The sequence below is a fragment of the Cynara cardunculus genome, unplaced genomic scaffold, assembly GCF_001531365.2.
Source record: "Cynara cardunculus var. scolymus isolate 2C unplaced genomic scaffold, CcrdV1 Un_Scaffold_1866, whole genome shotgun sequence".
Lineage (NCBI taxonomy): Eukaryota > Viridiplantae > Streptophyta > Magnoliopsida > Asterales > Asteraceae > Cynara > Cynara cardunculus.
The window spans coordinates 9,193-23,541 of record NW_020200898.1 but is presented as its reverse complement, the minus strand read 5'-3'; the positions used below and the strand labels follow the sequence as shown (position 1 = coordinate 23,541).

The 14,349-nt window shown below is 35.8% G+C and overlaps 2 protein-coding genes across 2 annotated transcripts; both read left to right on the top strand.

The window, feature by feature from the left end:
* The first annotated feature begins 4,560 nt into the window (after positions 1-4,560).
* On the top strand, positions 4,561-7,075 carry LOC112502749 (protein FAR1-RELATED SEQUENCE 5-like). The gene is made up of 4 exons (XM_025106746.1): positions 4,561-5,255; positions 5,483-5,678; positions 5,825-6,394; positions 6,488-7,075. The coding sequence occupies exons 1-4, from the start codon at positions 4,561-4,563 to the stop codon at positions 7,073-7,075; spliced, it is 2,049 nt and encodes a 682-aa protein (XP_024962514.1).
* Positions 7,076-12,664: 5,589 nt separating this feature from the next.
* Positions 12,665-14,038, top strand: LOC112502752 (microtubule-associated protein TORTIFOLIA1-like; the record flags this gene model as incomplete). Its single annotated transcript, XM_025106749.1, has 3 exons — positions 12,665-12,766; positions 13,095-13,127; positions 13,199-14,038. Coding segments are annotated over exons 1-3 (975 nt in total), but the record flags the coding sequence as incomplete, so codon positions are not given.
* Positions 14,039-14,349: the final 311 nt, after the last annotated feature.

Below are 14,349 nucleotides of genomic sequence, written 5' to 3'. Positions count from 1 at the left end.
TCAAATTATCAAATATCCATCTACTATACTCAAATCATCATCATTCCACATCAAAAATTTCACTAAATGAAGCTAATAATATACCTCAAAAATTCTAGCGAACAGTAAATACAATTGAATGCCAGTTTTCCACCCTTTTCAGATTGATGTAACTTCCATTGCTATCATAAACCTGTTTCCAGTTTTTTACATATTGATCAGGAAACTGTAGAAACTAAATACGACATATGATGAAAAAGGAACACACTTACAACTACATACTCAATGTCAAACACTACAACTAAATTGAGTTTTTAGGAYCCGAAATTGTTGAAGTGTCCTAATAGAGTGCCTTATGGGACCAAGTGTCCTATAAACACAAGGGTCCTATCAAAATATGGGTTTATAGAACATTTCTCGAAAATGTTCTATAAAATTGCTAATATAACACTTTTAGATATAGGGTTTTTTAATTTTTTGGCCCATTTAACGCTTTATACGCCTTATAAGCCCAATGAAATTAAGCCTTTAAGGAAGCGTTCATTGTATAAATTTGTCATTTTTGAACTACGATATAATACTAAGAGAATTGAAGAACTTGCAACACCAAAGGTGACTCACATATGCTCACATAAGAAAAAAAAAATGAAATCTACTTATACCACACTAACCCTTTGCACATCAATGAGATAACCTCCGAAATTTTGGAACTCTTCCTTAATCAACAGATCTATAGCACCTTGATCAAGAATCATGAAAACTTAATATTAGGAACTTGCTGCAATGATTMTGATTTACCACAAACATTAATCGCATCTTCATAGTTTGTAATCAATACAGATTTCTCTGGATGGTGTATAGTAGCTAAAATTAAAGAAAGCATCCAAACCTCGTAAATGTTCAAGGTCGGCATTTGAGGTAGAAAATCATTTCCAGCAAAACTAATCAAAAATCATGAATCTAAACTCTAAAGCTACTCAAAAATCATGAATCTAAAGCTATCTACAACTACTCAAAAATCATGAATCTTGAAAGATACACACCCTCATATGTCGAATATGCCAAAAATGTAGCTTTAGATGCCAAATCTGTTAAAGCCCAAAAACCAACTAAATTAGACAAAAAGAAAACCCACAATACCGGAACCTGGATGAAAACGAACACCAAAAATACCGGAAAGGATTTTGTGTAGCGAGTAGAGAAAGGTCAAGAAATTCAAAATTATCAACCAGATTATATAAACTCACAAAAAACGATAGACGATTGAGTCATAATAAGAGGAGAAAAGAAAATCACCATTATTTAGAAAATGAATTGGCTAGGGTTTAAGCAGATGGAATCCATGGTTTTGAAGCTTTGCATCTTGAATTTTGAATTGTGGTGGAGGAGAGCAATAATGGAGAGACGTATAGGAGATGATCCATGGTTTTGAAGCTTTGCGTCATGAATTTTGAATTTGAATCTGAATGGGAAGGTAAAAATTAAAGAAGTGTATCTGAAAGACAAATGTGGGAGACTGTGACAAGAAAGGAGGTCTGAAACCTTCCAATGTTGGGTTTTAAAACCCTTGCATCAAAAGCTTGTATATTATGCTTTGTGAGTTGTCATTAAGAGATTTTTTAAATTTAGGCTTTAAAGAGCAGTACTATGTGCTTAAAGGGTTGTATTTAAGATAATGACCTAAATGCTTATATATGTAGTATAGATATATATAAAAGTTATATAATATAACTTAAAATAATAATAATATACAATTGATATATATACATAATAGTTATATAATATAACTTAAAATAATGATAATATACAATGAATATAATATATATATATATATATAAGTATATATATATATATATATATATAGGGTCAAGATCAAATGATAACCATCCATTTTGTGTTAACTTTGTTCACCTATCTCAACCAATCAAATTCTTTCATTAATGTAGGTTGATGTATTGTCCAATTTTTACTTCCAAGGATAGTTTAGTCATTTGGTTACATGTGTAACCCCCAAACCATTAATGGGGGGTTACAAAAAAGCATATCCCAATAAATAATCATTTACTTAATTGATGTATTTCTTTTTAATCATTCGATTCACATATTCATTATTGTAGGGAAAAATCATATCTCCAAAAATCATCATGCATTTAATTAAATATCTTTGTTTTTAGTATTTATATTCCATGTTCACTTTTGTATGAGTTTTAAATCGAATAAGAAAAACGGTAGTAATGGTATTCGGCGTCGATCAAGCTAATATGGATAAACGGAAAGGAAAAGAAATCGACAACAACACAGAGACTACAATGGTTTATGAAGACAATCCGGTTTCAAGGTCGGGAAGCCATGAAATCAACCAAACCGAATGTCTTGGTAATAGTTTTTTTTATTTTTTTACGATGTCGCGTGTATTTTAAGGTTCATCTCATACTATTTATTTGATATTCTATCACCATTGTGCATGTTCATGTTCATCATTCGTTCATACACATCATTCGTTCATTTGGTGATATCAACATACATGTTTTTTATACATGTCCTTTGTTCATTCATTTTTCCATGTACATGTACATAAACATAATGTTCCTGTTAATGTTCATATATGTACATATACATATGGTTTATAAGGACAATCCGATTTCGAGGTCGGGGAAGTCATGAAATCAATCAAACCGAACGTCTTGGTGATAAATTTTTATTTTTTTATATTCATATTGATCGAAAGCATGTCGTTGTCGATGTGTTGTGTTTTTTTATTGTTCATCTCATAATATTTCTATGATGTTATATCACCATGGTGCATTTTCATCTCATGTATAAAAAACGTTAACTACGAGGGGTCAACTAATTATAAAATTCATTTATGTTCATATATTGTTCACGCAAAGGAAAAGAAATCGACAACAACGCGGGGATTACAATCGTTTATGAAGACAATCCGGTTTCAATGTCGGGAAGTCATGAAATCAACCAAAACGAATGTCTTGGTAATAGTTTTTTTATTTTTTTAGATTCATATTGATCGAATTAATGTTCATTAAGATGTCGTGTGTTTTTTAAGGTTCATCTCATACTATTTATTTAATATTCTATCACCATTGTGCATTTTCAACTAACGTATAAAAATCATTGACTACATGTTTATTTAGTTCATACATATAGGAAGTCATTAAATCAACCAAACCGAATGTCTTGGTAATAGTTTTTTTATTTTTAATTCATATTCATATTGATCGAAACAATGTTAATTACGATGTCGTGTATTTTTTAATGTTAATCTCATACTATTTATTTGATATTCTATCACCATCGTGAAGTTTCAACTAATGTGTAAAAAATCGTTAACTACGGGTTTATATACGTCATAGATATACATACGTTCATGTTCATGTTCATCGTTTGTTCATGTTCATCAATCGTTCATGTCAACATACATGTTTTCTACACATGGCTATTGTTCATTCATTTGTCCGTGTACAAGTATGTACATATGCATACGGTCCCTGTTAATGTTCATATATGTACTTATACATATGGTTTATGAAGACAATCCGATTTCGAGGGCGGGAAGTAATGAAATCAATCAAACCGAACGTCTTGGTAATAGATTTTTTTTTTTTTTACATTCATATTGATCTAAAGCATGTCGTTGTCGATGAGTTGTTTTTTTATTGCTCATCTCATAATATTTATATGATATTATATCACCATGGTGCATCTTCATCTCATGTATAAAAAACGTTAACTACGAGGAGTCAACTAATTATAATATTCATTTATGTTCATATCTTGTTCACGCAAAGGAAAAGAAATCGACAACAACGAGGAGATTACAATGATTTACGAAGACAATCCGATTTCGAGGTCGGGAAGTCATGAAATCAACCAAACCGAATGTGTTGGTAATACTTTTTTTTTAGATTCATATTGATCGAAATAATGTTCATTACGATGTCGTGTGTTTTTTAAGTTTCATCTCATTCTATTTTATTTTATATTCTATCAACATGGTGCATTTTCAACTAACGTGTAAACCTCGTTAACTACGTGTTTATATACGTCATACATATACATTCGATCATGTTCATGTTCTTCATTCGTTCATGACCATCATTCGTTCATTACGTTATGTCAACATATCTGTTTCTTATACATGTTTCTTGTTCATTTGGTATATGTACATATATGACCATCATGCTATTATATGTACATATACATATGATTCATGTTCATGTTTACCATTCGTTCATGGTCCTTTTTTTTAGATTTTACATTAAAAATTTTAATTTCTGTTTTTTCATGGCGTGTTCTAGATGTTTGCAATTGTTCATATTATTTGTTGGCCAATAGCATCTCTTAGCATGTCTATACACGTCATACAATAACATCATTCCAATTTTTTCCATGAAATTAGTGTATGTACATGTTAACCTGCTATTTTACGATAATCATCATCAACGTCCAATTGTTCACATATGTGTGTTCGTGTGGTTAGTTCGTTCATTTGTTGGTGTGTTCCCATGTTCATATTTCGTTCATTGAAACAAAGGTGCACACAGTTCAGTGATGCTACACGATATGGTTGTATCAACAGGTGTTCCTATTCTTGCAATATCAGAACATGAACCGGAGTACGCCGTCGAGGAGTGTTCTCAAGGAAATCAGTTTTTTATACCCAAGGTTGATGAAAAGCTTAAACCAAAGATCAACTCACACTTCCTAACTATAAATGAAGCGGAGAAGATGTATAGGGCATACGCGGACAATGCTGGATTTGATGTTCGGCTGCACGCCAAAAAAACAAACAAGAATGGAGACATACAAACAAGATGGTTTGTATGTAATAAGGAGGGAACACCAAACAAACAATTTTTTGATTCCATGGATATGCAGTCTGGTGAAAGGAGATATCGTAACACGAACCTTAAACGTTGTGGATGTTTAGCATGCATAAAAGTCCATTTGAAAAAGGATAAATCTGGTTACGAGATATATGAGTTTGTCGAGGCACATAATCATGCGCTATTCAACACTAACGATCGACGTTTCTCAAGGAAAAATAGACAAATGAAGTATACGGATTACAAAAATGTCCTGAATAGCTCGAGCTACAAAGTTGGTGCGATTAGGGCTCACCGTATACAAACTGCATTAAATGGTGGGTTTGAGCACAATCGATGTTCTGAGATCGACTTTAAGAATTTCAAGAGAGATGCAGTTGCGTGTGTTGGGAAAAAGGATGCAAAGATGTTGATCAATAAACTATCCAATAGGTGAGATATTGTTCCCGGTTATTTTTTCGAGTACAAGTGCAATGATCAGGAGTTGGATGCCATTTTCTGGGCAGATGAGGTCGCTAGAGTTAACTACAAAGAATTTGGGGATGTAATTTCGTTTGACGGGACATTTCGCACCAACAAGTAAGATTTCTCAAGTTGAATATGTTTCTTTTATGTATGGTACTCGTTAGTTTTTTCTAATATTTTATTTTACCTAATAGGCATGCGATGATTTTTGTTCCCTTTTTGGCGGTTGACAATCACAAAGCTTCGGTTGTTGTTGGATCGGCGTTAATAAGTGGTGAGACTATTGAAAACTTTACATGGGTTCTAAGAGCTTTCCTAAAATGCCATGAGAAGCAACCAGTTTTTGTGATTACGGATCAGTGTTCGGTGATGAAGCAAGCAGTCCCGTTGGTGTTTACGGAAGCTAAGCACCGACTATGTATGTGACACATCATGAAGAAAGTGCCTTCTAAGGTAATTACACTTTAATAAACAAATCCATTTCATAAGTAAACGTCATTGTTCATAGATTCATATTGTGTTTTATACGTTCGCAGATCAGTGTCGCCTTAAATCAAGATCCTATATTCAATAAGGTTATTAACAAGCTCGTGTGGAACATACATATTGGCCCATCGGAATTTGAGACCAAGTGGCAAGAGATGATTGAGCAATACAATTTAGGTCGTGATCCGTGGTTCACAGAAATGTATGAAATACGCGCATCATGGATTCCGGCGTTTTATAAGGACACACCGATGTCTGGTCTTATGAAAACGACATCAAGATCCGAGAGTTCGAATTCGTATATTAACATATACGAATCATACTGGTTTGATTTGGTTCAGTTCCTCAATAATTATGACGTTGCTATAGAGAAACAAAGGTACAAGCAAGCTGTGCATGAGACAACAACGAGGACAACGTATCCAAAGTTGTGTACTCCATTGCGCTTAGAAAGTCAAGCATCAAGGGTATACAGTCGAAATGTGTTCTTTGACATCCAAAAGGAAATAAAAAAGGCTGTATGGTCTTGTCGTATAGAGACTGGCGAATGCCGGGGTGATCTCAAAATGTTCATTATAAGCCAAAAGAAAAAGAAATCGTCTGTCAACACCACGTATTTGGTACAATAGTCCTTTACATGGAATTTAATGTCTTCTAAATTCGTTGGTTTATATAAATTGTTGTTTATTCGGAACCTAACGTAATTGTTTTAGGTCTCCCGAAACTACACAGCCAACACGGTCGAATGCGAGTGCAATCTATTCACGCGTAACGGTTATATGTGTCGTCATGCATTTAAGGTTCTAATAAACGATGAAGTTGAAAGTATTCCGAACCAATATGTTTTACGTCGATGGAAACAAAATTTGGTTCCTGTCCAGATACAATCCGCTAAGATTCGATACGGTGAGGTGGATGCGAAGAAGGATAAGTCAATAATTGATGTATACTCCAAAGTTGACAACATTATAAGCATCGCCCGGAATGATAAATCGATACTGACTAGATTTGAGCAGAATCTCGACAATTTCACGGCCGATATCGAGAAAGAAGTACCTTATGAAGACCCATCCCAACAAAAGTTGGACGCGATCAGAGATCACCTTGGTGTTTCCATACCCGATGATGTGGACATCCTACAACCATCTGGAATAAGGAACAAGGGTTGTGGTACTGGTAAGAGGTTGGTAAGCGTGTCTGAGAAAATACAGACTGCAAGCAAGAAAGCCCGTCGAAAATGCGCGACATGTGGCAAACGTACCGGGCATGACTCACGCAATTGCCCCGAATTGATAGGTTAATCAGTTGTCGAATTATATGAAAATATAATCGTTTTGGGGATGTTTCCTTGTTGTCATTCTTACAGTTCGTAATGCTCCGATTTCGGTTTATGTTAACTTATAATTGACATACATCGTCTACTTTTCATTTTATTACAATTTATAGATGTATTAGGCACTAGTTGTTATTTCCAATACGTTGTAATAAAAACCGCCGTAAGTGCGGTGTTCATAATTACCGACAATATCCTATTTGGTAAGTGTTTTAGTGAACAATAGTGAACTTCATCCAATATTGTCATGTTTTTGTATTGTTGGATATGATTCATATGTTGATGTTTCTTGTATCCGGATGGTCTTCATAATAAACTTGTTGTCCTTTTGGTTTTAATTCTTTTGGTTGGTTGCAGAAATAAATGCCGAAGAAGATAGTGGTTGATATTAACTAGATTGCGGTTAACATTATCTAAGTTGTTATATCAGTCAATGGCATATATATTTTGTATATTAGTTGTATGTTGTTCGTTTGTATTATTTATTCTGTTATGTGTATTTGAAGTTATGATTTATTGTTCAATTAATCGTTGATGGCTAACCATGTTTAGTAACATCTTTGTTGCTGATTTACTTGGATTAGATCAAACAAGTTATTCCAATTGTCCAGAAAATGTACTAAACTTATGTGAGAATACCAATTGCACTGTTTATACAAAAAAACAGGCTAGTAATAACAACTACCTTACACAGCAAGAAAAACCATGCCACTAAGATGTGTGTGTGTGTGTGTGTGAGATTAGATGAAATGATATGCACCTTTTCGTTGTACACACTGTAAACAGTTTCCAATTAATGTTTATTCATGTTCATCATTTGTTTTTGTTCATGCCCAACAATCATTCAACTGATAATTTGTACACTACATACAGATTAATAAATGTCATACTACAATTTATAATGTGAAACAGTTACAGGCGATGTGCATTGTCACGGTAACGCAATATAGATTTGTTTATACCAACCTGGTTCAAATTTAAACATCAAAAAACCTTTGATTGATCAAATACGGAAAATGTATGCACAAACATGACGTACGTTTATGTCTGAAAACGTTACGCGACCACAAATATCCAAAAAACAAGTGGTCCAAAAAAACGTAAATGTGTAACCACACAATAAGCAAACATCTATTTCCTACCCCGACTCATCTGTCGTGCACCACGATTTTTCCTAGCATTATACGATGTCTCCATCGCAATGAACCTTTCTACATCATATACGATAGAGGTCTTATGGATGTTCACATCGTTTAGTAGCATCTTCGAACAGTATTTGGTTCTGAGATCCTTCAGCTGTCTCTTTTGTTTTGTACTCTCCTTGTACAACCCACAGTCCCATTTAACTACGTCTCCTCCAAAGAATGTCTCCATGTGACGCATTAACATAACACCGGCGTCAACTGTATTCTCGCGTAATTGCCACCTCGTCTTTACATGGTCCTGATCCATTTCAGCGTATATTTTCCACGCCCCATGTTCCTCTTTTAATAGGTGCATAATCATCATATCTTGCTGCATACATGACAAAGAATGACAAAGTAAATACATGTTGATAATGATCATAACAAAAACAAAATTTAAAGTTGATGTACCAAGCCTACAGTGCTGGAGCCATATATATCATCGACCTTTCCATCACGAGTCTGGCTGTCTATTATGGCTATTGATGGGTGCTTGAGATCGAATACTAYAACGTAATAGAACGATGGTTCTACTATCGGGAAGAATACCTACATTTTTGAAGAGACGTGTCTGGTTGATACCATTTGAATTAATGCTTAAATATCATACGTATAGTTTCGATCGAATGAAAAAACACTTACAAGATCAACGTTACGCATACTGATCAAATCTTTGTCATTGTTCATGCAACATGTAATGTTCTTTCGGAATCTATCATATCTCTGGTTAGCATTCAAATCTTCATCCCTAATAATAGCATCCATCTGCAAAAAAAAAAAAAAAAAAAAAAAAAAAAAAAACGAATACGGTTAATTATAGACTACAATTTATTTATATGACGGTTACATCGACATTCATTAATATACTGTTACCGAAACGTCCGTTGGTACAAAATAGCGCCTAAGAGACTCATTGCTCCTCATCCTCTCCTCTCTGTTAAGCACCATTGACCACACATCGATAATTTCTGAGCCAACCACGCTTTGAGATACAAGGGATTGCATTGATTGACGTGTTATAGTTTTCCCTTTTGTCGTCATGAAAACCGGCTCACTACATTTGTAAATCGTTAGGTAGCACCATTCCAAATGACAATAATACATATTTGACTTAGATATTACTTAAATAGTAGACAATGTAACTTACAAAATCCCGCCTACGCCACGTAATATCCAATCTTGCAACTTCCTTTCATCACTACTCACCTCGAACGTTACCGCACGTGTAACGTATGGTGATCGTAGTTTAAAACTTAGTTTCGGATCTCTTTTTGTAATTTCAGATCTCACATTTTCTTGTCCAGCTGTTGCTTTCGAACTATCAATACAAGCAATGACCGCTTCCTTTGATGGACTTATTCCCAAATCGAAAGCTGGCGCCTCGATTTCTGCATACGAATCAATGTCTCGTACGTTGATACACGAATGATAGTATAAAATAAAGAAACTATATGGGCATATATAGTCGTATATCTAAGTCTGTACGCGCATGCAAATGGTGTTTAGAAAATGCTTGTCATTTGTTTGATATATCACTATGATGTTCTTATACGACATGGTGATGAATTTTGTGTGAAACCGTTTGGTACATATGTGCACCTTTTCTTTGTTGTGTGAACCAGTATGATTCGCTATGAACACGATATGCACGTGAAGTAGCTACTGGGTTTTTTTTTTTTTTTTTAACTATGTTTGCAATTTGTTAATTTGTGTTCATACATGGCCAACATATGAACCAACGTGATCATGATGTTCTTACACGACCTATTAATGAACAATGCGTGAAACACTTTGTTATATACATCATAAACATGGGAACGAGGTGACGTTACTAACATATGAAAAACATGCATATTGATTACCTGTCTGTGCACGTCTACGTAGTTTACTTGTACGAGGCTCACATTCATCAATGCCTCTGCCCCGAACCCTACCAACACTCTCCAATGGTGCTTCTAACGATGTCATATTCACCCTTTCAAACTGCTTTGGGTCTGTGTTACATCCTACTCCTTTTGTTGTGATAGCAGCTCTCTCATTTGACGCCTGGTCAACCTCTGCAATCACGGTCGGGCTTGTCCAGAACTGTGATAGAGGTGATAACATTGCCGGGTCGGATGTGGTCGTCATCTTTGTAGGTGTTACATGAACAGTTGGCAAATCTTTTTCTCTAGGTTGACCTTCATCGTTTAGGCACTCCCACATGCTGTCTTTAAACATTCTCGCCAATTCCTGTTTGAATTGGTCGAAACATCTTTCACCGGGAAAACGGTCTATGTATGCTTGCAACATTGTGTCTGCTTCCCTCCTTGCAGAAAACAAATCTGCGATTCGCTCACCCATCATAATTACGCATTCCTGCAAAACCATCCACAATCTGTAAATGCAGAAAAAAAAACACGTAACAGTGTTGTATGTGCAAGCTGCATATATAATTAAGTCAAGGTTGTGTGTTTGACGATAACAATCAGACACATCTGTATATTAAGCCATCAACGGGTTGATCAACATTCACATTCAATTGCATGAATCTCAACTTGTGAGTTTTTACACAGCATGTGAACACGCATTTACACAGCTGGTGAACACATATTGGCTCATATTTATGACGGTTTACACACTTACACAGATTGTGAAAATAGGTCAAACATTATGAACACATAATGATGATGTTTCAAACATTTATACCCATACTTTCACTCCAGAAAAATCAACATTACCAACTGTTAAGTAATGAAACAAATTACCATCTAGTAATTTCGGCCCATATAATCACATTTAGTACAAAACTTAACCACATGAACAACATGAACACAATAGGAACATAATTTAACAGTTGTGCATTTTTTGTACTATATGTGCATTTTTTATAGTCCACATATACACAACCATATACGTCCCACCGAATAAACGGAACAGTTATTAACTTGTGTTCATACATTGGCCATAAACACCATCATAAAATAAGGTATTATGCACAATCGGAAGGCAGAATAACATGCAAAAAAAAATTTGATTGAATATGTACATAATAGCAAGAACATTGAATGAGATAATTGAAGTAACCTCTTTAGTAACATTCTGATTTCCTGCTTCTTTGGCTTTGCTAGACTCAGGTCTATCATCTGATGTGTGATGATCTACAATTGTTTACTCGTATGCTCCTCGCTCAATGGGTTTAGTACATGTCAATTTTGTGTATCCAACCCCCCCTGCTAAGCTCCACGTCTTGTCTTCTCCTCAGTAAATCCAATGTCCAAGTTCTCAATGGATATCTTTGCTGTTGGTTCTGAATGCCGTCACATGTTGTTGATTGAACATATAACATCTGTAGAAAGTAAACATAGCAGTTGATTAAATAATAACAAACAACTGTTGATTTATATATTGTCACGAAACAACGTTCTTACGGTTAAACAGGTTAGGGGTCCTGCATAAAATGACAAAAAACTGTCTCTTTTCCAACACATCTTGCTCGTGCCTATGCAATCATATACATATTTGCACCAGTCAATTCTTGGGATCATGTCTAAGCTATGAATGCGTTTGAGGAACCCCAGATTGCAAACACCGACCCTGCTGCATTCTGCAAGCGTATTCAACATGATGACCAGGAAACGCATCTTGAACATCACACCCGCGTCATCGGATTGCTGAATAACATTCATCACGTCATTTGGACTCATTCTATCTTTACTGAATTGTTTCCGCCATGCAGATACAACTGCATCGTTGCGTTTGGATGGTCCAACCAGATTCAAGTCTAAACCTCCCGTTGGCAGCCCCAATACATCATGTATCGACTTGACTGTAACAGGTATTTGTCCATCCCGCAATTGTATTGTCATAGTCGACGTATCCAACATATCCACGACATAATGACCTAATTTAGACGGAATGCCGTCTAAAGTCATATCAAGCAACGCATCAAATCTCATCTCCTTGATTGCTGCCCTTTGGTTAGAGTTTAATGCTTTAACCGTCTCCCATAATGCTTTCGGAGATGTTCTGGTTCTAATTCCTAACGAGTATCCTTGCACATCAGTATGTTCAACTGTGTCTTCCTTTGCTTGTTCATTCCTCGGCTTTCGTGGCGCACCCATTACATCATTCGACGCCTTAACCTCAATTTGGACATTAACGTCCAACAACATTACCAGATCCGAATCTGCATTCATGAACGTAATACGTTAAACATTAACTCCACAATATCATGGACCATCCCATATTAATTGTGTGAGTTTGTTAGGCGTAAATAGTTTATTACGTTATAAATAAACAATAATTATATACATAAACAATAGACATTTTATGTTATCTGTATATATTAGGTGACGACAACAGATGAAGTTCGTAATGAATTAAAATCAACAATGGACAGTTTGGTGTTTGAAGTGAATGGCGGAAAGTCCTATGAAATATCAAAAATCTTCAATCTTTTGAAAAATTTATTTGAGGATACGTATTACCTTGCGGTAATTGTATTTCCGGCACCTTTCCAACTCGTGCGGCTTGCTTACTAGTTTGTAGAACAATTGGTTTCGTGACTTTTAAATCTACATCAATAACGATATATGAACAATTATGTAACGCATATGAACAAAAATTAACAAGCATACATGTCAATGTTTCTAGCATATTAGAAATACTAATACATATGCATCTGTATCTAAATCTATATTTGTATCTATATATATACACATACACACACACTGTGCACACACACCTGTTGATAACTCACTAACAATCTGCTGACAGTGATCATATGTATGTGTGTGAACGGGGCTAATATGATGTTTTAAGTGGGTACAAACAGTTTACTTGAACATGTTGCAGGTATGCTTTCTGAGAAATATTCCATATACATAAATACACGCTCTTATGTTAAAACAGTTTCTTGATGTCAGGATTTCATGGGTGGATCTCATGATGGCATGGTGACTCTAGAGAACAGAGTGCGGGGTCTTGAGCAAGTTGTTGAAGACATGGCACGTCATCTGTCAATAGCAGCCAATAATCGGAGAGGTGGTAATTATATGATGGGGTTTGAGGAATCTGGTAGACAATTAGGCAAGTACAATGGCTKCTCGGACTATCCGAATGCAAAATTAGGGAGGAATGATGATGGGGTCTCTTACATGGGTTCAAGTATGAGGGGTAGAGGATCTTCGTGGAGATCAGATGTGCCAGAAAGTTGGGAYTACCATGCATATGGCAGAAATTCACAAATGGGTTTGAGGAGAGCAGCTATGGATGGTAGGTCGCCTAAATCAGATAATGGAAGTGAACAGGTGAACAGGAGAGGTTGGGGGGATAAAGGGGGTGGGCCAGCTAGGTTCGGGGAGGGGCCTTCTGCAAGAAGTGTTTGGCAAGCTTCAAAGGATGAAGCCACGTTGGAAGCCATTCGGGTGGCCGGTGAAGACAACGGACCTATCCAAACTGCTCGAGTGGCTGTTCCTGAAATGACGGCCGAAACAATGGGAGATGACAGTCTTGTGCAGGATCATGACCCAGTTTGGACAGCTTGGACTAATGCAATGGATGCACTTCATGTGGGTGACATTGATACGACATTTGCTGAAGTTTTGTCTACTGGGGATGATCTTTTGCTTGTGAAGCTGATGGACAGAACAGGGCCTGTAGTTGATCAGCTCTCCAGTGAGGTAGGAACTGAAGTTCTGCATGCTGTTGCCCAATTTCTTCCAGACCCCAACTTGTTCGACATCTGCTTGTCTTGGCTTCAACAGGTATGCATACATACACATACATATAAAGTAACTAGTTGAAACTACATTAGATCTTTCTTCTACTTTGCTTTGATAAGCAGTTTATTAGTTCAATATGAGTCCCTTTGTAGCAACGAGTAGGTTCAGTGTAGACTACTAACATTTGTGTGCATACATGAACATTTAATGAACCAATTGTGAACATCATATGAAAAACCATGAACGATTGGTGAACAAACACACACACCTACTGTTTCTGTGTGCATATGTACACATACACACACACACACACACACACTGTGCACACACACCTATTGATATGAATTCCATTC